We start from the raw sequence: 26,579 nt of genomic DNA on the forward strand, positions 1-26,579 counted from the left end.
TAAGACCACTTTTTACAGCACCGTGGGGCAAGGGCCACGTGGGTAAAACTAGTGTCAAATGTAAGTGCTCAACGTAGAAAACCATACCGCCAGCCTATGCTGTGAAACACCGTCAGTGCACACAGTGTCACTCCCACACACACACACACACACACTCTGCACCACATGCGGTGCCTCTGATACCAGCCTAATCTGTACAGAATGTTCTTGCACTCATATACACTCAGCAACCTAATAAGTGCGCTGATACTCAGCAGGTCAATGGAAAACACTCGGCAGACTCTGTGGCCAAAACCTCCCTCCGCACCCCATCTGTAACCCCGGATGGAAGATCACCAGGTCCCACTTAGTCTGGATTCTCTTGAACAGGAGGAGAAAGTAACAAGTTCTAATTAAGAGGTAGACATAAACAACAGAGTTTTGGCAGCCACTCAGGACGTTTACCCACAGATCTAAACACAAGGGAGATATGAAGTCTCTTGACCCACTTCCGAACTGTTTTGGAGGCGTTCCCCTAGCCCATACAATCTCCTTTGCTACTACCTAGTGCCACAATGTCTTCAGGATGGGCTAGGTGAGGAGAAGTCAGTTGGTCTGACAAGAAGAAGGTCAGGAAGGGAGCAACAATGAATGGGTATAATGCAGGGGAGACTCTCTGATACAGCAGGCACCCCCTCAGGTTCACACTGATCAGGGTCGTACTTATGCAGCCAGGGTCAAAGATCTGGTGCACTTTGATATGGGTCACACCAGACACTTCAGATAACACACAAGCAATAGTCGCAAATTCTGTACCTCCCTGGAAATGAGGCACACCTTCCGGTCCACATTGATTTGGGTTACCCCAGACAATTCCTGGTAGACACAAAGTGAAGGGTTGCAAATTCTGTACCTCCCCAAAAATGAGGCACACTGTCCAGCACACCTTGCGTTACACAAGACCAATCCAGTCACACAGGCACAAGTTCAGCAGAGCCACATGAAGTTGAATGAGGCACCACTATGGGTATAACCCCATCTCCGAAGATTGAACCCTATGAATAGGACACCGCACGCAATAAGCATGCAGTCGCCATGACGCACAAGAGAGATGAGGCACAAATGTCGAAACGGGCCACGCGGGTTCCCGCAACCGGTGAATCTGGTCATTACCAACAAGACACTTATGAATGTCGAGATCCCTGCAGTACAGTAACCACACACCTTAGATGAAGGCAACATTTCTGGGGCTCCACACTAGGCAATCTGTTCTCCAGTTACAGTTCTTAGTCCAATGTCCACGACTCGCTGCCCAACCGGATTCAGCATACAAAGCAGGCACTTGCGATGGCACCGCTCTCCAGATGTCAGGTAGATGGTGTGGACCCCTCGCAGGAGATCTTTGATGTCCATGAGATCTCCGGGAAAATGGGATGCCTACCGATGGGCCTTTGGAGAGCACACTTCAGGGCATCACACTTCAGCAGGTCACCAGCCCAGGCCAGCCACGATTCAGACAGTTATCCTCCATATGTACAACAGAATCCTCGCAGTGTGCACGAAGCGGTCAGGGTGTTATGGTACCATGTCCCCGCAAGAGTATCTCACCCTTTGCTGAAACATGGCACCAGTAATTATACTGAAGTGTGCCTTTGAAGTTGAGGGTGGTTCAGGTGTGTACCTTTGGACCACAGATGTCTCCCCTAACTTTCAGGCCTGTCTGCCATGGGTCCTTGGAGTGCAGATCTTAATCTTTATTGGGGCCATGATCCGGCCTGAGAGGCTTAGTGTCAATTCTTCCTTACTAATCAATTCCCCTCTGCCCTCAAATGACAGAGGTCTCCTGTTCCAGGGCATGCCCATGGTTTGTAGCTGCCTTTGGGGAATGCACAGATGTGCTCCCCTGGCCCACAGTATCGACTGAAGCCAGGCCCAAGGCACACAAAGGGTTTTAAAACATAGAAATGCTCACATTATATAAGTAGCATTTCTAAGCAAGTTATGCTTAAAAAACCTTTACCATTGGAAAGAGTTTGGCACTGCTAATACATTGATAGGAAATACCATGAGGCTGCTTCACTGCAATCCACTGTTACATACGTGAGTAGGGTCAAATACTTCCCCATGTTAGCTTACTGGAAGAACAAATCTCATAGGTGGTGAAAACACACTTGGTATTCCACACTGCCTGTGTGCAAATTCACACCCAGGCCTGCTGGACACACAGACCCTGGCACCATCTGTGCCAGTGCACTCACAGAAGCCTGCAAGGGCAGGTTGGATACAGTTTTAACCATTCTGGGGGCAGGTGCACCTACACAGGCCTACTATGGCAGGCCGGACACGTGGTTACAGGCACCATAGGTACAAGTGCGCATGTACAGGCCTGCAAGAGCAGGCAGGACAAAAAAGGGTCCATTAGGATGGCGGGCGGACTTTGCCCCTCCCGTTATCCCTGTGCAAAACGGGACTGCCCACCATAGGAGCGGCGGTCCCGCCTTGGCCATTAGGATGCGCCCGCCACACTGGCGGGCGCATCCTGTATTTTTTCCATTGAGGCGGGCGGAGTGTGCTGCTTGTGTGCCTCTTCCAGCGCTGCACCTCGCGGAACCCGCTTCGCGGGTCCCGCATCGCTGTGTGCGGCGTGCGTGAACTTTGCACCAAAGGAGGTGTTGGGAATTTGGACATTGCTGCCTGTAGGGTGTGTAGTGCCTCAGCAGGGCTGCGAGCGGTAGAACCAGGGACTCCATCTCCCAGGAGTCCCTGTGAGTATTACCCCAGACACCTGAGCCGCTCTCCCTGCTTGCCCCGCCCCAACCAACCAAATCTCTTATATCAATAGGACACCCTTCCCGCTGCGCGGGAGCGACCCAGGAGAAGCCCGGGACAAGGGCGGGGCCGTCTGCGGCCGTCAGAGGTCGGAAGAGACTGGACTGGGCCTAAGCTCTTGGTTGTCCGAGATTGTGGTGTACTTATCTGTACTGTGAGCCTACCCCGTCTGCCTTTGTTTCTATGTTAGTTGTTGGGGCACTTTTAGCTGATCAGCTGTTACTCATCTGTACACCCTATGAGAGTCTAGTGTTCGCGGTTTTCTCTATTTCCTCTCTCTGTTCCCGGTGAGGACGATGGAGTGCCACGAAACTAGAAGCATGGCGGCGGCGGGTGGTAAAAAGCTGACCGGAACATTAGACGATTTTATTGTTCGTACCAATTCCCTGATCGATCATGGTATTGTTCTTATGGAAAGAAGGGTTTCCCAGGAACTCGCATTAGCCAAAAGATCGTCTTTGGGTCTCATTGGTTCTGCACGCACACCTGATACTTCGCTACGCATACCTAACCCTGTGCAGACTCTTGTTGATGTTCATAATGCTAACTCCGTCCAGCCTGGCTTACGAGACTCACCACCCCTTAATCCCCAGGCTCAGGCTCACAACCTTACAGGGACTAGTTTGGAGTCTAACTTGGTAGATCTTCAGGCAGACTCTCAGGTAGCGACCCCACACGACCAGAAGAGGGGGAAGCGGGAGGGGGCCATTCCCAAACGTAAGCATCCAAACACCAACCTCCTTGGAGCTAAGAAAGTCAGTGCTATAATAGCCGGGAACACTAGAATTGATGCTAATGAGAGGGGTAGAATAGCAGAGTTGAGGGAACCCGGGAATCTGTTGGGCAGAAATCCGGGGCGGAAGTAGTTCAATCTGAGACTGCAAGATTACCCTTGAATATCCTTGATGATACCATGCTGGATAACCCTTTGGCCGATATCCTTGAAGACAGCATTATAATCGACAAGTCGGGAGTTGACAGAATAGAAGTTACAGATGGGGAGGAGGAGCCCATAGGCTGTATTATAACAAAAATTATTAAGACACTACTCGCTCCCTTAGAAGCTAGGCTTCATGGTATTGAAAAACTGCTTCATGATATACACAAGGATATAAGGTTTCAGGATAGCCTTTATGCCAACAGGGCAACTCATGCTACCGCTCTAGCTAGTAAACCCCGGTCTGCGGGTAAAAGTTCAGTAGTGGTCAAAAACAAGACACCCAAGAACCCGTTGTTGAATCGCCCTAACCCTGTGAGTAACAAAGAGAGTACTCAAACCCCTACATTAAATAAGCCCACTGACCAAGGTAATCCAAAAGGCCCTGTTACCTTTACCCCAAAACCCGACTCAGCCCCCTCTGATAAAATCATGACTCGGCGAAATATTCATCTACCACCAGATGCCTTTCCCTATGTGATTATTTTGACAGGGGTTACGGAACTAACCCCTCCAAATTCAGAAACTTTCCAGGTGCTTAAAAATAAGGTATGCCACTGGTTAGCTAATAATTATCCCCTACCTTCAAATCTCTGTGGCAATATCCTAATGGTTGAGAGAACCTCTTGGGTGGGACATAATAGGAAAAGATTACAGGGGGATTGTTTAGTAGTGACTTTTGAAGATTCCTGCATTGTGGAATACATTTGCCGAGGGAATCCTCGTAACAATGGTACCCTAGTCACGGCCAGGCCTTTGCCCTATTTTTATATGCCTATTGAGCATCGGGACAATATATGGAGTTGGCTAAAAGACCCCAATCATCACAGAGGAGTGAGGAGGCAAGAGGTGCCCAGGGACATGAATCCCTATAGTTGGGGTGGGGGCGGGGAGGAGGGGTGGAATCTAGTTCAGAGAAGAGGAGGAAGGCATAACTATGGCAATAGATATCATGCAGATAGTTTTAGGGGTAATGGTATGATTGTTGGTCACCCAAATAACCATACTCAAGCTCCCCATGCACTAGATTACCTCTGTAACATCCCAATGACGAACCAGTATGACTGCCTGTCCGACTTAGGTTGGGTGGATTGACAAAAGGTGAGCACAGTATCGGGAAATGATAAAGGAAACAGGATTATACCTGTTTCACCTGCAAAAGTGGCCCTGGAGATAGGGGTCCCGAGTGTGGACACTAGGGTATCAGCTCCGGTTGCCCCGGAGCTTGGCAAGGGCAGGGATTTAGTAATTAGTGCAAATAGTCAATTAGTAGGTAGGGAAGCCACCAGAGGCAACAGAGACATAAAGGTGGTAACCTGGAATATTGCTGGGCTAAGGAACAAAGTTGATGATCTTATTTGGAGGGAATTTATAGGTACTGCAGACATCATTGGCCTACAGGAGACCTGGGACACAAAGAACATACTTACCTTGGATGGCTATATCACCTATTCTCTCCCAGCAGTTACTACAACTAGGGGAAGAGCTAGGGGCGGGTTGGTAACCCTAGTGGCGGCTAACATCCTTGGAACGCACACGGTGATCGCCTCAGGTTCCCCTTACTGTTTGGCAGTTCAAATCGCCTGTAAAGGGGCATATAATGTTCTAATTGCAAATTTTTATAACTCTTTTGATAGAGCCACCTCAACCAGCAACTTGACAGCGTTAAATTCCCTCTTAGCAGAATATAAGGAGCTGACGGAGTCTCAATGCTTTATAATATTACTGGGGGACTTCAATATTCATGGATGTCCAGATAAATGTCTGTCCAATGTTCTATTTGCCCCCATTGAACAAGGTATATTAATTTTGAGCATACGGATCAGGGGATCCTATTAGAAAATACCCTGGCTGAAAATGGTTTGATGTTACCCACGGGGGATGAGGTGGATATACCCACTTTTAAGGGAAATGGCAGTGGGTCAACTATAGATTTTATTTTTATAAGTTTAACCCTGGGGAATAACATAGTAGGCTATTTTCCTGTTTGGTCTCACTTTAGCGATCACAACCCTGTCTTTCTATGTGTTAGAGGCGTCCTTAGCACATCTGAGAGCTCACTGAACAGGGTTGATAAACAAGATATTCGGGCAACAGACCAGGCACGAAGGATTAAATGGTGTAAAATTGTACCTGAGGATTTCTTAAGTAACCTCTCCAATATTAGAGGGGAGGAGTTGCGGATATGTATGGATGAGGAAGCTGGGGACATAGAGGTAGTGGAGGCATATCAAAAGGTCTGTCACCAGGTTATGTCTGATTTAATGTGTTCTGGCAAAGTTAAAGACTCAGGGACAGTCGGCTGGTTTGATCATAACTGTTCAGTAGCCAATCGTAAACTGAAGGAGGCTTTAAAAAGCAAACCAGTCGACAGACAACGTGTGGCCCTCTTAAGGAAAGCATATAAAGCAACAGTAGAACAGAGGAGACGGGAGATCAGGGAAGATGCCTGGGCAGAATTGACTTCCATGGACGTGATAAAAAACAGTGCCAAATTCTGGGCAGTGGTCAACCAACCTTACTTTGTTGACTCAAGTAACAATGTTTAGACTGTGGCATCCAGGAAGACAAGTGGCTCATCCATTTTAAGTCAGTTTATGAACAGGTGACTATAGGGGTTGGTGGTCCAACTTCGTTGACTAGTCATCCATATACTTTAGTGGTGAATGAGGGTGAGGTGGCTGAAGCCATCAGTAAAATGACAAGCAATAAGGCCCCTGGCCCTGATGGCGTACCAGCCGATCTTTTTAAATCTAATATAGCAATATGGTCTAAAGTTTTATCTAATGTATTCAATAGAATTTGTAAATTCGGTAACCCAACGACCTGGTCGCAATCGGTCATTGTACCTATTTTTAAAAAAGGTAATAGAGGAGACCCGGGTAATTACCGCCCAATTTCCCTTATAGATTCTGCAGTGAAGGTCTTAGGCAGAGTGGTTCTGTGTAAATTAACTGATTGGCTTGAGGAAACAAATTCTTTGTCAGCATTACAGTATGGGTTCAGAAAGGGGCGCAGTATGATAGATCAGAGCCTCAACCTCCAATTGCTGATTGGAAAGTATACCATAGCGAAGCAAGGTTGCTTATATATAGCATTTATGGACCTGTCCTCGGCCTTTGACCGAGTGAACAGGTCCAAGCTATGGGGTTTGCTCTTAAAGATGGGCATCGATGAAAACATAGTATACTTTCTAGCCGATCTCCATAGGGACCTCACAGCCACAGTGAGATATGATCGTAAGGGAAATTGTACGGGCAAGATAGGTATAACCAACGGGGTCAGGCAAGGCTGTATCTTAGCCCCCCTATTATTCACTTTATACATCAATGGGCTTGCCAGTGTGCTAGGAGCAGCTTGTAAGGATATTCCGAGGGCAGGCAAGTTTCCCCTCCCCGCATTATTATATGCGGATGATGCCGCTCTTTTAGCGCGTATGTCAGTAGGGCTACAAAGTCTTTTAAATTCCTTTCATGAGTTCATGTCCTCCTTGGATCTTAGCGTCAATTACACCAAATCTCATGTCATGGCTGTGGGTACAAAGGGCAGGCGCAGGAAGTTGATGACACTCCACTGTAATGGGAATAAGTTATCGAGGGTAACTAGATTCCCATATCTGGGGGTGGTTTTTGATGAAAGTTCCACCTGGCTTCCACAACTGTCTGAGAAAAGAAATGCTTTTGTTCGGTCCATTTTTGCAGTTCTGGGCTTTTCCCGTAAATTGGGGGTAAAACCGCTACAGGCAGTACTAAAGGTCTATACCGGCAAATGTGTTTCCATAGCCATGTATGGCGCAGATCTATGGGGATTTAAGAACACTAAGTTGTTACAGGTGGCAGAGGATACGTTTTTGAAGTCCATTTTATCGGTACCACAATCAACCTCAGGTTTTATAGTGCATCAAGAATGTGGGGTGGAATACTTAGAAGACCGGATTGCCATCGCACCCCTATTAAAGTGGATGGCGGTTTGGATGAATCCGGAATTGGAGGTGAACCATGAGATCCTGAGGGACTGTCTCACTTTAGAACATTGGGAATCTATCCCATGGCTAAAATATGTAAAAAAACTTGCAGTCTCATTAGGCCGCCCAGAACTATTTGATGAGCCATCTAAACTGGTTAAGGGAGACATGAAATGGGTCAAGATCACATATAGGCTGCATAAAGGGATGGATAGAGAAGGCCATGAGTTGACTAAGCCAACTGTGAGAGCTCATCAGTTAGTTGTAACAACAGACCATGATTTAGAAACATATCTGAAGTTTGTTAACAATGCTAATCACAGATATTTACTAACCAAGTTTAGGTTGAATACATTTAATCTCCTTCTCTCTGGGCGCCCATGTTGGACTAAGATATCAGAATTAGAATTGTGCACTTGTGATGGATTTTCGATAATGGACACTGCTCACTTTATGTTCTTTTGTGGTTATTTTACGGATATCCGGAAAAAATTCATTGTACCACTACTAAAGGACAAAGGGTTTAGACAAGTCAAACCGGCTCTATTATATCTTAAACTGATGTCTAATACGTGGGAAATCGTTAATGTTGCTACATTTTTAACCATAGCCATGAGACTAAGGAAAAAACTAGTTAGTCTGAGATAACATCTTTGCATGGTCTATTTTTAGAAGTTTGTTAATAATGAATTTATAATTGGATGATATGTGTATGTTTTAAAAAAAATTTACATATGAATTTGGTATCTATCTTGTACAGTTTTTATCTTTTTTATATATGTTTTGTTGTCTGTTAACCATATTGCAATTTGGTACCTCGTCCCTCTTCTCTTGGTACTTTTGTATACTTTTGTGGTTTTTGTTATGAACCGAATAAAGTATTTTTGACTGACTGACTGACTGACATATGATGCCATGCAGCATGAAGGGCTATTATCCCTAAGATGAAGCTATCAGAGAGTACTCCCATAACTCCCATTGTATGTGTTGGTCTACAAATGAGATGTGTGGTACGGAATTTGAATGTTGCAACAGTAAGTGAATGTGTCAACCATAATGTTTCTAAGCACAGAATAAACACCAATCCAAACTTCAGAAGATCTGGCATTTTCAGTAGTTTACATATTCTGTTTTGTATACAACATGCATTATGAGGAAGGAACAGCTGAAGCTGTCTTCAGAAAACCTAAATATAGCCTATTGACAAAAAAGAACAGATTCCTTTACCTGACAGAAGATGCATGTTCCTCCTCATCTGTAGAAAAAAATATTTTCAGTTAAAAATAGGCTAAGTTAACTTTCCTTATTGAGGACACATTTCTACAGATGTCTAGCTAGGGTCAGTTGCCTACAAAAAGAGGCCTGCATCGGAACAGGTCCACTTCACGTTACCTTTTTCCAGAGGTGAATCCATATCCACATAAGACGTTTCTGGTCTACGGTCAGTGTTTTTTGCCATGGCACTAGGTCACATTCTTGCATTAGCGTACAAGGGGATTACAGACTTTGGAAGCTTAAACAAAGGGGTTATGTACCAAAAGAAGTTGTTCCGTAAACAGTATCCAACTCTCTCCCTAAATGAGCAAGGAGTATTCCTTTACTTTAGCTATGTGTTTGAATCTCCCATCATGCTTCCCTATATTGATACATTTTCTGCTCCCAGGTTGACGTTGCGTCAAATCAGCTCACCCATGAGCTAAGCATTTTTGTTTCTTATTTTTAGATTGAAAACTATATTTCCAACTAGTTGGAGCCCCTGATCGAAGGCTATCTAAGTATTCACAAAGAGGATTCAGTACATTATGGGGGACCTAATACTCTAACAAGGGTCTTTGGCTCAGCTGATAAAGTTAGAAGTATTAAATATTATTTAATGGTTGCCCAGATGTTCTATAATAAGTGTCACTGAGCTTTTTAAAAATCAAGAACCATATCGATGAAACACCTTATGTAACAGTGCACAGTCCACATCGTGAGTTTAGAGGGAATTATCAATCTGACCCTTGCTTCTGGTATAGTCCTGAGTTATGGGAGACTTCACAATGTCTGTCATTGGAGAATCAAATGATGTAATTTGGGAAAATTACATATGAAAGTAAATCGGAATGCAACATTGAATGTTGATTTACATACACTTTGAAAATAATCTTACCTTTAATAAGTTCCGTCAGATTGATTATCTTTGAAATATAAAAGAAAATTACAATTACTTATCACTTTGCATTATTTTGTTTACTAAACAAATTTAGAGAATGCAGGTTATAAACATTTGCTAGTAGATTAAGGCAATTTTAATGGACATGCACCCCTGCCATGATAGTTTTATCAGTGTTAAAGTCTGGAAATGCTGGTGAAGAGACAAGATTCACAGAGGCCAGCTTTGCAGTGTAAGATAGAGCTATACCAACTAACTGCAGAAAACTCAAAGCACACAAGTTATGTGGCGATAAAGTGCATTAATAAACACATTAAGCTGAGTACACAAAGGCTCTTGTCAGAACCCCTTTCAGAGACCCACGGGGCAAGCAGGAACTACTGGGCCCAACCGTGATGGTTGTGGCATTTTATTCCAGATGTTCCGGGGCTCAACCTACTTGGGTCATGAGCAACTAGGCCAAGTACCCCATCAGTACTTGGCTTTCAGGGGTAGTGAGAGTCAAGGCTTCTCATGGGGAAAATTGGTAAAATATTAACACAGCACAAAACATAAAATACATTGCAACCCCAATAAATGCAGGTCCATTCGGATACTTGCTTTTGTGAAAAAGGTTAGTATTTATATATATAAACTGAAATACGACCTGCACAAGCAATATACACAGCCATCCTAAGGTCAGCAGCACTCTAGCTTTTTTTCAGACAGGGCCCCAGGTTCCATTTCCCTGTCCACTAGTAGTGGTTATTTGCCATTTACTATATGCAATATTCAGTTTAGGCCCTGGTACGAGTCAGTCTTTGAAGTCCCACTATGGCTTTTTTTAGAGAAGTCAATGCGTTTCAGGGCTATTCGGCTATGTTGTAGAGTAAGTTCAACCTAGGCCGTCTGGCCGGCAATCCTTACTCGCTCCCTCTGGTGTTACAATACGGAAGACCATGGGAACGTTCAGCACTTGCGGTGGACTAGAGGAGATGTTAGCGCTGAGCGGTAGTCTTGTCGCTGCAGGCAAGGCTGCTGTTCATCTGCTCAGCTCCTATGGATGAGGTGGTAAAGTTACTTTGTTCCCACTGGCGGATCGAGGGCAGTCATTGTCTCCCTATCCTTCAGGTGAGGCTTCAGAACCTACTGCGGTCTCCAGGTCACATAGCGCACTTGGTTACAACCCTCCCTTATAGAACCAGAGCGAAAACTCTTGCCCTTCAAAGCACCCCTTTTGGCAAATGCGATCACTGACTTTAGTCTGCACACAGGCAACAGCCTGATCAGCAAAATATCAGCTTAGCTCACGAAGGTCCCCTCTAGCATAGGGCCACAGAATTAAGTCTGCACATGTGCAATGGACCGAGTGCTGCGACTGGAGTATTCTAACAACTTGCTAGGGGAATCCAGTCAACAGGATCGACCACTGGGTCTTGCTCTCACCAGGCACTCTCCTCCTCCTCACAGGGTTGTCTGGTGTTGGCAGACAGGCAAGTGCTGGTGCTCCAGTCTCCAGGGCATCTAGTATTGATTTCTCTGGGTGATGTCTCCATACTCAGCTGGTAGACTGGCAAAAACTTGATCCCTAGTCCTGGTCACACCACGCAGAACACTTGCTGAGCCTCCCCATGTCGACGTACAGCCATGGCTGCCTACTTGATAGCTGATGACTTGGGTGCTTCAAGCTCTCCTGTTTGTCATCCATTTCTAGACACAGATGTGATTTAGTGCCTCATGCTTTGAAGTTCATGTTGCGGCGGGTGCCACCTTTGAATTGCACTCTCTGTGTCCTGTCCTTTGCCCAGGAAGCAGTCTGTCACAGCAGGAGTAACTCCAAACCAAACAGCCTCATAACACAGGCCATGGGAGGAACTCGTGGATCACACCTGAATGTCACACTCACTGATATATATACCTAACAAAAGGTTACAATGCCCTAAGCCTTACTCTTTTTGATTCCCTTATCATATCAATCTCCTTTCTGAAATTTGCCCTGGCCCCACTGACTAGCACATTGTGTAAACTGTGTGGGGCACCTACCTCGCAGCTTGGAGCTACGCCGCGGACCTGCGTGACCTGCCTGCTGCCCGTGTTGGTCTCTCCTCACTGCCCCGGCCCGTGACATCCCGGCAAGGCGTGCGGAGACCAGGGGAACTAAAGCCCCCAGAAGCCCGAGCGGCGGAAGCTGCCCACGCCCTCACCGCGACCGGAGGCGGTTAAAAGTTCAGCTGTGCCCCCGCATCGTGGGTCCGCACGCGGGCTAAGCCCGGGCAAAGGGCGGGCCGTCTGTGGCCGTCGAAGGACGTAGGAGGACGGGACGGGCCACCCCCCTTGACCCCTGGGATCAAGACGCTTCTGGTACCCCGGAGTGCTATAAATCGGCGAGGAGAAGGAGCAGAAGGTGCAGCGATTTGAACTTTGGGCCAACAAAAATAGTAAGCCACAAAAAGAGAGACTAAGGGGGGCTTACAAGTTGGAGTATAGGTGCTAGTACTTGGGACCGGGTGCAGTTGTTTATATTGGACTTTTAATATTTTGTTTTAGCATGGCTCCCAAAGTCAATACACGCACTACGAGAGTAAAATCAAATATCCCCCTGACCCCAAAGGTAATTGTACAGCACCATAACACACTGCCCCCTCTCAACATACAGCCTACTGCGATAGATTTAATGCTGCGCAAAGTCAATAACGAAATAGACATTCCTTGCGCACAGCTAGCAACTAGCTTAGCTGAGGGGATAGCCCTGTCAGATGATAAAGTATCCACTAGCAAGAAGAGAAGATCTTGTCAGAAGAATCTAGGCCCTAAGAAATCTAAACCCCAGTCACTAATTCCACAAAAGAAGCTCATTGAGGAAGTGGTCACCGAGGCTCAAGTGATCCATCATATGGGGGCAGAGCTTGCTAACAGCACAAGGGTTGAAGGAAAAACTGATACAACACACCAGCAGTGAAATCAATCCAAGAGTATTAATCCCGCTACCCAGCATAGATTTACCACCTGAGGCGTGCCCCTATGTAGTGGTACTCGGGGGAGTGCCAGAATTAAAACCGGAGCAGAAAGAGTCCTACCCCGAGCTTAAAAACAAGAAAATAGCGTGGTTGAACAAGAATAGACCTCTGGCAGGGAACAAAAGTGGAGAAATTCTGAATGTTAGAAGGATGAACTGGATCGGCTGGAAAAGCAAAGCCCTGGTTGGCAATTGTATAATTGTGAATTTCAGGGATTTGAGAGTGGTCGAGTATATACTGTCTAGTGGCTCCTTTCACTCCTCAAGTAACATAACAACATAACCACTGGGATATTTTTATCCCATACAATATGCCCCTTATGAATTTATACACCACCTGGGGGGAGTAGGCACGGGACAATTTGCTAAAGGGAGGTGTAGGTTTGCCACAAACGTTATGGCAGTGCAAGACCAAGATGCGGCCATTTGGGAGAACAGATTTAGCCCCCTCTTGAGCCTAGAAGATATTGATCGACCACGAATATCCCAGGATCAAGTTGTGGAGTCAACTCATGGGGAGGGTGACGCAATAAGATTACCGAATGGGGAAGGTGAAGGTAGGCGGTTGACGAATAACAACACACCCTCGTCAAAACAACTAGCCAGTCAACTATATTTCCCAATGGCAAGTACCGTTAGGGAAAAGATGCAGGAGGCTGATAAATGTTTTAGCCGCCAAACGATTCGCACACAGGAGGAAAATTTGAGGGTGGTATCAGTCCAGTCATCGAAACAGACCTTTTACTTCCCCAAGGACTGAGGAAGGCCCAACACCTGACAGCCAGAGAGAGAAAAACCCAGGTAGGGAATCTGAGGGGGGAGCTGCAAATTTTATCTTGGAATATTGCGGGCCTGGCAGGAAAATGTAATAACAAAGAATGGAGAGAGTACATTCAGGGGTTTCAGATAATCAGCCTACAAGAGACCTGGGCAGTTGATAGTAACCCCTTTCATATGGTGGGGTATAAATGCTTTTTTGTGCCAGCACAAAAAGCTAGCTCAGGCAGAGCTATTGGAGGTCTAGCGTTATATGTAGACCTGAACCTGACAGGAGTATGGACAAGCCCACCGTGGTCAGCACATACTATCCAGGTGCTATGGTTTGTAAGTCCGGGACTCAGGTTAACATTGTTCAATTTATATAATGCAGGGTCCTCCAAGGAAAATAACCTCACATTACAGGAATTAGACCATAGACTCCATCAGGAGCTAGACCTTAGAAAAGGGGCTACGGAAAAATCAATGATAGTTTTGGGTGATTTTAACTGTCATCTGTGCCCAACTCTGTTTCACCTGAATGTAGATTGGTCCCGATGTTCTATGGAGAAGGATCCACATTTTGAACACTCCCCTGAAGGCTTAGTTCTTAGTAATCTTTTAAAAACCCATGACCTGGAACACACAATAGATTTGGTTTGCTTAGAAGAAGATGGGTCTCTCATCCCAACCTTTAAAGGGAGAGGATGCTCTACCTATATAGATCATATTTTAGTGTCCAGGCAAGCAAAAAAATCAATCAGTGGGGTGGGGACTGAGTGGAGCGCTTTTAGCAACCATAACCCCTTAACGTTAACATTTAAACAATAGGGTCGCTCCAAGCTCAGCCCCCCGACGGACAGTGTGTTGAAGGTAACTGATCAGGGAAGGCGGCTTAGATTGGCAAAGATTGACGGGGAAGCATTTTATAAAGAGTTAATATCACAGGGGATGGCCAAGATTGAGGAATGCCTAGACCCCATAATAGAGGGTAGTAATCTGCTCGGGGCATTTAGTTCAGTGACCAAGTTGGTAGACGGTTTATTAAAGACAAAAGCCCCTAAGAGGAATAACCTGCAGCCGAGGTGGTTTGACAGTAAGTGTTCACGAGCCATGAGAGACTTAAAAACTAGTCTAAAATCCAAGCCCAGGGATAACTATAGAATAGTTCAGTGCAGACGTACGTACAAAAATGCACTAAAACAAAGAAATATCACCCTGCAAACGGAAGCCTGGGCAGATCTGAGAGAGGCGGGAGAAAGAAGGGATATGACCCAATTCTGGAGGATTGTGAACAACCCATGTTTTCAGGATAGCAACTCCCCCGGGATTGGGACGAGTATTTTACCAGAGCAGTGGGTTTCACACTTTGAGGGATTGTATAACCATAAACAGGACACAGATATGGACTGGGCCCGGAATGCTCAACATGGCCCAAGTATTGAGTTCTCCCTTGCAGAAATAACAGCAGGGATACAAGGCCTCACACGTAACATGGCGCCTGGCCCTAATGGCTCTCCACCTGATTTGTATCTGAGTAAAGTAGATCTTTGGGCCCCCATCCTCACCAGAGTGTTAAACATGACTGTCCAGCATGGTTTGCCCCGCTCTTGGTCCACAGCAGTCATTGTCCCCATTTTTAGGAAGGGCAACAGGGACAACCCACAATGTTACAGACCGATTTCCCTCATTGATGTTTCAGCCAAAATTTTGGGTCGGGTAATCTTGCAAAGGCTCATGGACTGGACTGAAGAACACTACCTAATTACGGACATTCAGTATGGTTTCACAACAGGGAGGTCCACAAGCAACCAATGCCTCAATCTTTATCTGCTGGTTGCTAAATACACCAAAACCAGCAATGAGGACAAATATCTGGGCTTTATGGACCTAGCAGCAGCCTTCGATCATGTAAATAGGAACAAGCTATGGTGCCTGATGAGGGACATGGGAATTGACCCAGCTCTGATTAATATCTTGAGTGAGCTGCACCAGGATACAACAGCTAGGGTTCGCTATAATACGGAGGGGGGGAATACGGAACCCTTTCTCTGTACAAGTGGAGACCGACAGGCTTGCATTTTAGCACCATTCCTGTTTTCGCTCTTTAGCAACAACCTAGAGCAGGAATTGCTGGTTTTAAACTCGGACTGCCCAAGAGTAGGATCGCGTCAAATCCCGGTGCTTGTATACGCGGATGACGCGGTCCTGCTCGCTCGCACTCCGAGGGGCCTGCAGTGCCTGATCGACGGTTTTGTAAAGTTTATGGGGACTTTGGACCTGTCAGTAAACTTGAGTAAGTCCTTTGTGATGCTGGCTGGTACTAAAACGTGCAAAGGTTCTCATATAAGATAGGGGACCACACATTAGAAAATCTGAAGTCTTTCTCCTATTTAGGGTTATTGTTTGATGGAGCACTGCATTTCAAATCCCTAGTGGTGGACCGTTGCTCAAAATTAATCTCCACAAACGGTGCCATAGCAAACTATGGACGTAGGTTGGGTCGCTGGTACCCAGAACAGGTTCTGAACCTTTATAGGTCAATAGGTTGTGCGAGAGTAATGCTTGGGTCAGAAGTGTGGGGCTATGTGAATGTGGAGCAACTGCAAGTCGAGGAAAATAAGTATATGCAAAGGATCTTAAGAGTCCCTCAGAGTACCTCAGCTGCAATTGTACATAGCGAACTTGGGAGTCCACTTATCGAGGACCAGATTAAGCTAAGCCCCATCATGGCATGGTTGAAGACCTGGTCAAATTCTGAGGCAGCCCTAGGTAGACAAATCCTGGAAGATTGCTTGCACAGGGACAAAGGGCTACATATCCCTTGGTTACACTATGTTAAGACCACGTTGGAGGCTATTGACAGGAAGGATCTGTTCATCAACCCTAACTTCATCTTACCCTCGGATAAACTAAAAATCAAAAGGTTGTTATCCGATCACCTCGTGAAGCGCAGATCAGCATGGGACATGTCCAAACAATCTGTAAGTGCCCTTAGTCTTATAAAAAACGAGGGCATGGAGCCATATCTGTATTTGGTATACAATTCACATGATAGATTCCTCATGACCCGCCTAAGGTTTAACCTATTACCACATTTATTGGCGGATCCTGCAGGTTTTACTCCAACAATAGCGCAGAAGGGTGCCTGCGGCTGCGACAATAGGTCTCCGCAGGACACCCTTCATTTTGTACTTTTGTGCCCTTTTTTTAAGTACCCCTGGTGTAAATATTTGGTAAAAGTTTAAAAAAAAGAAAGGTTTAGGCACGCAAAAACGGCTTTACTCTACCTGCAAAGAGCTAATGATCCATGGACACTGTATTGTATTTTGAATTTTTTTAGGCTTGCTGTAAGGTTGAGAAACACAAGAGGAAACAGCTAATGGAGTAGTTTTTAAGTATGTATTTTTATCTGTATGTATTGGTAATTCATGATGATTCTCAGATGTAATTTAATTCTGTTTTTTAACCGTGTAAATATATTTGTACTTTTATGATGCTTTTTTTATCATCGAATAAAGAATTACTGAACTGAACTGACTAGCGCATTTTCAAAATCAAAGAGCCCTTTTGAAGTGCCCAGGAGAGCCTAGCTCTCCCTTCCTTCAGTGTGTGTCCCACCCAGCTCCCTTCCTTCAGTGTGTGTCCCACCCAGCTCTCAGGAATGTAGCTATCCACAAATCTGTCTTGGGGTCTCATCCATATTCCATCCTCAAGATCCTAGGCTTCAAATATGGAACTCACAGGCCTCCATTGTATAGTAACACTCATAAGCACACATACATCAGAACACACACATGTAAACACGCTGCACAGAACTACAAGCTAATTCAATTTAGGCCAAGGCTAAGTTAAGTACACAGCAGCAGAATTTTACATGAGTGGGCCCCAATTTAGTGACACACACGTAAAAAGGCCTGTTCACTCTACTGATCAACGTTACTAAAACAGCGTATGCTCCCACCACCACGCTCATGCTCCCATACACTTCAGTAAAGACAGTAGACTTTTACCGCTTATGAGGGTAGCACTGGTGGCACTCCTCCAGATCCTAGCAAGACTTCAATCCATGAAATAGACGTAGGTCATGGCTCACATGTATGGTCCCTGTTCGCCAATGAACAAAAATCATCACCAGGTATCCAGATTAAAAAGCTGCTGTGGCACTCAGGACAGGGGTGCATATCTGTCAAAAATCAGTGCCAGCATGCAAGGGACTTTTCCATCAACACAGCCCTCTATATAGTGCTGCAAAAATTATATGTGTAGCACCAGAATATTAGCACATTTTATAATTATCCTAGTGAAAGAAAACCTGTAAAATCTCAAAATAAACAAAAAGCAGGCTTTAACATTTCACACGTTTATCCCACAGTTTTTTCCCCTAAAGTCCACATTAACAGGCATGACTGTGTGAGCATTACAAATGCATTAATTAAATAATTAATGAATGAATTACTAGGAGAGATGTAATAAATCTATTCATAACCAGGAAAACTCCTCTTTCTGTGCTAGATATCCTGCTGCCAATCTGAATGCTGTAACTAGTGGTTACAAATAAGGCTGAGTCCTATCTGAATGGTCTTTGAATCTTGTTTCAGACATATAAGAATCTCTGGGTCGCCCTTCTGTAGAGTCAAGTCAAAATGGCATGCGTAGACTACCACGGAGCTTGCATTGATGAATGAAATGGTGAACCATTCTGGGGATTCAAGTTAGAGGCTGAAATAGTTCTCAGTCGACCAGTGACCCCGCCACAATGACGGAAATCCTATGCACCTTATTACAAAAGGGCATTATATCCTAAACCACTAGTCATAAGGTGAACCGGTATCTATCACATGGTTATGGAGTAATCTAAGTGCCAAATTAAGAATCTCAGGTCCTTACTATTGAATTCTAGCAGCAAGCCAGGAAAACTAAAAGAGTAAATCAAGGCAACATCTTTGTGAACTGGGCACGCAGTCTATGAGTCAAATGAATGAGGAAGAAAAGATTGACACTGTACAGCCCTCCACTGCCAGTTAGCTATGGAATGGAATGGAATGACATTTATAAAGTGTGAGGGCTATTCGGAGGCCTCCCAGCGCTGCAAACGAGTACAGGGGACAGAACAGTAGGAGAAGAAAGCGGAACTAAAACAGCCAAGTTTTTAAAAGCTTGCGGAATGAGAGAACTTTGGGCTCTTTGCACAATTGAAGTGGAAGATCATTCCAACCAATGGCACCATTATATGAGAAGGAGCGCCCGCCACATCTGACCCTCCTTATTCTGGGTTGAAGAGCAAGAAAAGAGACAGATGACCGAAGGTCTCTCTTCAGTTGATAGGGAGTGATCAGAGATTGAAGTATGGGCGGGCCAATTTTCCAGAAGGCTTTATGAACCGAACACATAGTCTTGAACTGGATCCTTTCTGTGATCGGCAGCCAGTGCAAGCTCTTTAACGGGCTGCCGATGAGGAATCTGAAGAAGTCTACGGGCGGCACAGTTCTGAATGATTTCGAGCTTGTTGATGGTATACTGCGGAGCTCCCAAATATAAGGCATTCCCATAATCCAGGCGAGAGAGGATCAAAGCTTGAACCATGATCTTTCTAGCGTGGAAAGGAAGAAGAGGAAGAACCTTAGGAAGCATCCTCAGTAGCCCAAAGCAGGTTGCAGAAAGCTTCGCTGCCTGATGACTGAAAGTGAGAGAGTGGTCAATCCAGATACCAAGGCTCTTGATCTGGTCTTTAGGGGACGGGGACGGGCCTAGGCAATCTGGCCAAAGAGATGCCGGATTGAAGGCAGGGGAGTTGCCCAGGAGCATAAGCTCCGTCTTGTCCCTATTAAGTTTAAGGCATCCATTTGGCGACCTCCTGTAGGCAACACCCTAGGGTGCTAGACGACCCCTCGGGGTGGTTGAGTGCCACCACGATCTGAGTGTCATCTGCATAGGTGATGATTTTTATGCCAAATGGATGGACAATCTCTGCCAACGGTCTCATACATATATTAAACAGTGTGGGGCCCAGGGCAGAGCCCCGGGGAGCCTCACAGCTAAGAAATAAGGCTATACTACATAAATACATACAATGGTGAAGCTCACTAATGCTGTCAAAGCTACCAAAGACGAGGTGTTTTGCCTTTCCAGGCTTTTAATCTAATTTTCTTAAACATTATAGCATTTTGTAGGTTCATTTCAGCATTACAGTAGCAGAACTACTAGTGCAAACATGATGAATATGGGAAAATGCATGTGCCGCATGTGTTTACGTTTTTTAATATTCCACCATTCTTAAGGAGTTGACAAGATATTTGGTCACCTTTCTTTGCAGATATAATTATAGACAAATTAACTACAGCAAGGCGCCAGGACACAGGCAAAAACATTTGAGCCAGGAAGAAGTAATGTGTGTAGTGAGAAACATGTTCTGTACCCATTACACAACACACACACACACACACATATATATATATATATCACTAAAAGTGTCCACATTCTTATTGGCAGTACCTCCGATAGCATCCCTCGCATAGGGTGGCAAAGTGAGTAAATTCTACTCTTCTATTCTGACTTGTCTTGATGCAGATTCATTCTGTAATCTGCGTGTGTGTGTGTGCGCACGCGCCTCCGGAAATCCTATTGTGCAAAAGAGTGTTTTGAACACTGTTCCTCACACGTTACCAATGCTTCTACAACCTTAGCTGGGCATAGAAAATTCAGCCATGGCAATGACACTGCCAGCCAGGTGCCATGCCTACAACGCTGGTACCATATACCATGCAGCTGTGGGATTGAAATGTGGCAACACTGGGGTAGAGAACAGACTGAGATAGGGCTATATAGAGTGGAACAGATAAAAACCTGCACTACACCACTTTATCCACAAAGTGCCAGTGACAACACAAGGAATCCACAGCTCCGAGCATGAAGTAAAAGATGTTCCTCCAATAAGGTTGGGTATCACAGTGCTGTCAATGAATCATGTGCCCAGCAACACACACCACATCGCAAGAACGAAGCCAATGGCTCAACAGGCATCTGTCATGTCCTCAGCTTGTGTGGGTAAATAGTAAGATAAAAAAAGCAAGCTTTTCAGGCATTCTCCCATTAATAAGACTTCTGCGATAATGAGTCACAAATGGAAGACAGCAGCCAAAAGGGTAAAGGAGAACACGATGAGTGACAGTGGGACAACATAACCACCTATGAAGTCTCAAGCAATAAGAACAAGAAATATATACTAGAAGTGGTACACACATCCCCAACATGAGAAAACGCAAGTAACGTGGGGGTACGGCCACATAAAGTTCAGGCGGTATTTTGGAAGGCTTAACCCGCCAATGAAAGTATACTTCATATTGAGCCTATATATCACAAGGTTTAAACTAAAAACATCAACAAAGTTCTACATAAAAAGCTTTGTGGGTATTCATGACATGATATGCCATATTTTAACACAACATAACATGCCCTCTGATGCAACAACATCCAAGAGAGGGCTTTTCTTAATATGCACTTAGACTTGCCTACTTTTCTTGCTTTGCATCCATGAAGGAACTAGGTCAGATGTAGTCCTATTGTGTACAAGCAGCAGGGCCTGAATTACAACGGTGGGTGAAATAGGCCAGTGCTTAGAAGCATCAGCACATTTTCAGCACCTTAATAGTTTTGTAATGCTACTTTGTTTAATGTATCTAAAAACCTATTGTTTTGCTGTACTATTCATAAAAAAAATTCACTTCCGCTTTCAAACTGTTCGACTTATGTAGAGTTTGGCAGATGGGATACTTCATTGCATACGTGGTGGATAACCCATTCCCCGTATTATTGCAAGTGTGTTTTACCTTATGGCAGTTGTAATACCGTGTACAGGATATCTGTCATATGTTGACCCAGTATCACGTCCACCAATCTGTAAATAAGGCCCTTCATTGTCATACTTTAAATGATGTAAAATTTTAAAAAATCAAGATTCTAAACTATGATTTTTTCTATGTTGCATTTGTACTTACCTGGTCCCAGATAAATACGCTCCCTGGCTTCACTTTCACTCCATTCCAAGATCCCTTCCATGAAGGTTCCAATCTCAATACTGTCCAACACAGCCACCACCACATCAGTCCCAATCTCAGTGACCTCCACTGATCTTTCCTCCAGGTAGGCAACAAGTTGAAACCACCCTGCACCTTCTATTAATCTCTACACTCAAAAAGAAGTTCTACTCCGTGGCTTAGCTACATGTTCTCCTCACAATGTTTAATTGTCTACTGTTTTTTTAAGTTGGAAACAACTTGTCATGCCACTTTTAAAAAGAATTTATGTGAAATATCTCGCTGTACATCAGTAATGTCCAGCCACTGCCCATGTAGGTAAGAGCTGTGGGGCCGGGTGGTGGTGGGGGATTTCGTCAGACGACGAGAAGGGAAAATTAATTATTTATTTCATTTTCCCTCATGGTAGTCTGTCAAATTCCCCCCCGCCCCACCCGGCCCCACCACTCTTACCTGCACGGGCCGCGACTGGTAATGTCTCCTACTGAGGACAATACAGTAATTTTCTCCAAGGCCACAGAATCTTTAGCTGACTTTACTGTCTAGATTAACAAATGCAACAAACAAGCTGAAGTTCAGAATGTCAAATTCAATCAATTCAGATTGTCATAATTTTTTTGCCCTGTAAAATGAGTATGAAAGTTATGAATTCAATTGCAAAGACTATTTGTATGTGATTTGGTGCAGATAGAGAACTATATCATCAAAATTACCGGTACTGTACTGACAGGGGCCACAATGACAGAGCCCATTGGTACACATTTTACAGACCTCAAACTTATGAGAGCCTGTGCAACCACTGGTTTTCAAACATTATGTGACCTTCAAGTTACACCAAGACCTCTACATCGGATACATTCGTCCACTAAACCATTTTACTACATGTTGTAATATAACCTTGATCAAAAAATCACTGCATATAATATTACCGCCCTTCAACCCTAAAATAATTACCATAAATTTATAAATATTTCCACGACAACCATCAAATGCTTAACTTCGCCAGCACACAGGAGCAGATACGGTCAGTAGAGAGATCACAAAGGAGAGTGAAGGGATCACATTTGAAGCTTATGTTTAATATAAATGTTGCTCCTCTGTACTGTTACGTCACAGAATGCCAAATGTTTTTTGGGCGCATAAAGTAATAAGTGCCTTACAGTGGCAGATAATGGCTGCAGTCACAATGGGGAGTTTAAGGGTCTCATTTTAGCCCCTTGCTTACCATGTCTGAGGCCCCTCTTTTCTGTTACTAAGAGAATGGATATCGGAAGTATATAGATGGTGGTTCACCATAATGTGTATCAATGTTCCCATGGCTGCTGGATACTCAGGAAGCAGCTCATGGGAAATAAGGGTGCCCCAGTAACAGCTGTTGCTAGGGACGAGAGACCCCTAAAGACCAAAACATTTATTTCATGTTTTAAAATGCCTTTTGACTAAAATATTTCCTAATAAAATGTATTCAGCATGTTAGTTACACAGTTGTACCCCAAAAAATTTACTAACTTAACACTTGTTTCAAATTATTCCTCTTAATATACTTTACAGATTGGCTGTAAAAGGTTGCAATTTTCTAACATGACGAGATGTGAGCAGAAAAGCCCCATTACTGGCCCAATCGGGCATATATTTGTTCTACTTTTACACAGGGATTTAGGCTGCTGAAAAGAGCTAAAATCACTGACGATTTTGGGGTGAATTGAGAATTGCCAGGAAATCCAACCTAGAATTGCAGAGTTCCCATTACACATTCCTTAGAGGACCCACAGAAACCAAATCCTAATGAGCATGGTTCCCCTCCTCCAGAGACACCGGTACCTCCTGTATCAGTAACTCCTGGTGTGGGGAAAATCCAGCTCATTTTGTGGGCCACTCGTAATGAGGCCTTGTGGCGTTGGGGGAGAAAGAGAAGCACCATAACTGTGAGAAGGTACCAGCCGCAAAAACAACCAGCAATTTATTGCTCAAAAAGTCATAACCATACTTACTCTCATTTGCAAGACCTCCAGTCTCTCATCTACATTCTCCAGCTGCAGGTGAAGAAAGAAACTGAGCTTAGAAACAAGAATGCCATGCCACTGTAGGGTCTCAGATCAAATATGCCCCAAAATAGTTTTGTATCACCCAATTATCAGGCCAAAAGTACAACTTTGCTTTGTGAATTCATTTTGGGGTGTGCATTTTCTGGGGTGTTTATGAACAACACAAAGCCTCTTCTGATTAGTGAGGAAAAGGCACTACACTGCCCCAACCCAGTGACCCCCAGCCTGACAAAGAAGAGAAACCTCAGGCCTTCAGTAGAAGAGAGAACACAAGAAACAATGTATTGGATTGAACACTAAATGCTCAGAGATGCCAGTGATGTAACTATGATCCCTCTCCACCACCCCTTCCTTTAAGACTTAACACAATGTACCCAATGCACTAGAGTACGGTTTTTCTGTTTCTGCTGTTCTGTGCTCATACAATCAACAGGCCCCACAGGCTATAAAAAACAAGACCCTACATCTCATTGAGTACTCGTTGATGCACCAAGCTAGCTTAACCATGTATTCTTTCTCTGTTTCTTCTTATCCCGCTATCATGGTACTCGAACATGACATACATGAGAACACAGCACCATGCAATAAATGCCATTTAACTGGTAGAGTTACCCTCCCCCCCCAAAAAATGGCTATTTTAAATTCTGTCTTATGTACTATCCTGTGCCAAGAGACACTATTTCAAATACTGGACGATGCATTAGTCTGAATATTTTTCTATTAACTTTTCTTTTTTCCACAATGCAAGAACACTCCCTTGAAAAGCACCCCATCCTCAATTCTGCTCCCAATAAATATGGGGGGTGATGGCCACTGCGTTCCCGTTGGAAATGATATAATCAATAAACCTGGCATTTTATCTAAGCCGTCACCAGCATATTAAATGGATCACTATTTTATGTTTTAAAGAATTTACTTTAGAGTAAGCTGAGGGCATATGCACTTACCTGTTCTCTTCTACTCTCTATCGTAGAGATCTTCTGAGATACATGAGAACAAAGCACCATACAATAAATTGCATTTAGCTGGTAGAGTCCCCCCCCCCTCAAAAAAAGGCTATTTTAAATTCTGTCTTATGTACTATCCTGTGTCAACAGACACTATTTCAAATACTGGACGATGCATTAGTCTGTTTATTTTTCTATTAACTTTTCTTTTTTCCACAATGCATGAACACTCCCTTGAAAGCACCCCATCATCAATTCTGCTCCCAATTAATAAGGCGGGTGATGGCCACTGCGCCCCATTGGAAATGATATAATCAATAAACCTGGCATTTTACCTAAGCCGTCACCAGCATATTAAATGGATCACTATTTTATGCTTTAAAGAATTCACTTTAGAGTAGACAGAGGGCATCTGCACTTACCTGTTCTCTTCTTCCTTCTATCGTAGAGATCTTCTCACTTCAAACATAAAACATAATATATTATGATTCGTCCAGATGGAGAATCAGCCAACATTAATCTCAGCGAGACTCATAAGAGAGTGAGTTTGATTGGGTTTTCCAATATGACACCAGGTGCTACTGAAGTTTGCAACTTCGAAACGTTACAAATCAGACAACAGGGGGATAAGGGAACTGGAACTGATGCACAAATGTGTGGGAAATGTAATCTAGTGAGTAATCCAATTTCAGCTAATTAATGTTTTCCAGAGTGTTTTTGACAAATATAGCAGTCAGTTATAGTAAGATGGTGACATTTGTATAAAAATTGTATATGTTAATAATGTTACCCAACAATATTTAAAAGAACGTAATGTTGCATAGATGATATTGATAAAATGTGAAGCCCATCGCCCTGCCTCAGGAGCCAAACCGAGTTTTCTGCAATAGACCTAGATCTCCTGCAGACCTTACACTCTGAGTTACTGTAGTGCTCTTACGGCTTCTCAAGATCGCAGGGAGATCAACGATATAAAAAAACTAAGCAAAAGGGTAGTGAAGAAACATTCTTTTTTTAGGCTGTTCCCCGAGTATATAACATAGATGGTCATGCTCTATTAATTAATCTAAAAAAATATATATATATATCAAAAAAGGGAGTGAAGAGGTGGTGCTAAGATACACCAAGGTGGGCGCGTCCTCCTCTCCTGAAAGTATAAATAATCAACAAGGTCCACCTTACGTAGAGTTAGTGTATACCCAGGTGTTCATGCAATACACAATGTGTGTTAAAATACCCCTCACACACCAAAAGGGCCCTTGGTGTCATGCTTCATCATTGGGGTCTTCCCGCCCCGCTGCGGGACGGGGCAGTGCTGCGACAAGCGACTACGCTGGAGCACCTTTTATATTGAGAGTGCTATGTGAGTGAATGGGAGTGAGTGTCAGTAGGATCCAAATAGCTTCACTAAATTGTATAATCAGGTGCAATCAAAGTGGCTCCATCAACTATTTCTGCCATTTAGACACTGTCCGCCTCATCTACTTAGAGGAAAGCACAACTATAGTCTACAATGCAGGTAAATAATCTTGATTTTAGTTCGAGAGAGCCATAATGTTGTCAATAGATGAGCAATTTGGGCAAAACGGAGGCTTCATAAAATTAATTAATTGCTCCTCTTTGCCCTCTCCTTCAGTTTCTCTACCATTGGGAATAGCTTCCTTTCAGCATCTAATAATGCAATAATAGTTATTTGGTTCACTGATGTGTCCTCACTTTAATAATAAAGATATTCAACACTGAAGTTAAGACTCATTCCCAGAAGGCAGGCGATTTCATGAGTACGTTGATTAATATTCCATTTGAACCTGCAGCATTGGAGGGCTGGTATGACTATCACTCGGTCCCACTCATTCTAATTTACTCAGTCTTAATGTGACTCAGTCACACACACAGTTACACTCATCATCATTCTCCCCCAATCACTCACATTCAC

The 26,579-nt window shown here is 44.2% G+C and overlaps 1 protein-coding gene across 1 annotated transcript in view; it reads right to left on the reverse strand.

Annotated features, from left to right (window-relative positions):
• The window catches only part of LOC144782917 (uncharacterized), a 140,324-nt gene that overhangs the window by 41,153 nt on the left and 72,592 nt on the right, over nt 1–26,579 (reverse strand). Inside the window, exons 2-5 of the mRNA XM_078662160.1 lie at nt 25,066–25,102; nt 23,643–23,684; nt 9,862–9,889; nt 8,937–8,964 (exon numbers count right to left, since the gene is read on the reverse strand). Coding sequence (XP_078518286.1) covers nt 8,937–8,964; nt 9,862–9,889; nt 23,643–23,684; nt 25,066–25,102 — 135 coding nt within the window. The remainder of the gene's footprint in view (nt 1–8,936; nt 8,965–9,861; nt 9,890–23,642; nt 23,685–25,065; nt 25,103–26,579) is intronic.

This window comes from Lissotriton helveticus, chromosome 9 (genome assembly GCF_964261635.1).
Source record: "Lissotriton helveticus chromosome 9, aLisHel1.1, whole genome shotgun sequence".
NCBI classification, from domain to species: Eukaryota; Metazoa; Chordata; class Amphibia; order Caudata; family Salamandridae; genus Lissotriton; species Lissotriton helveticus.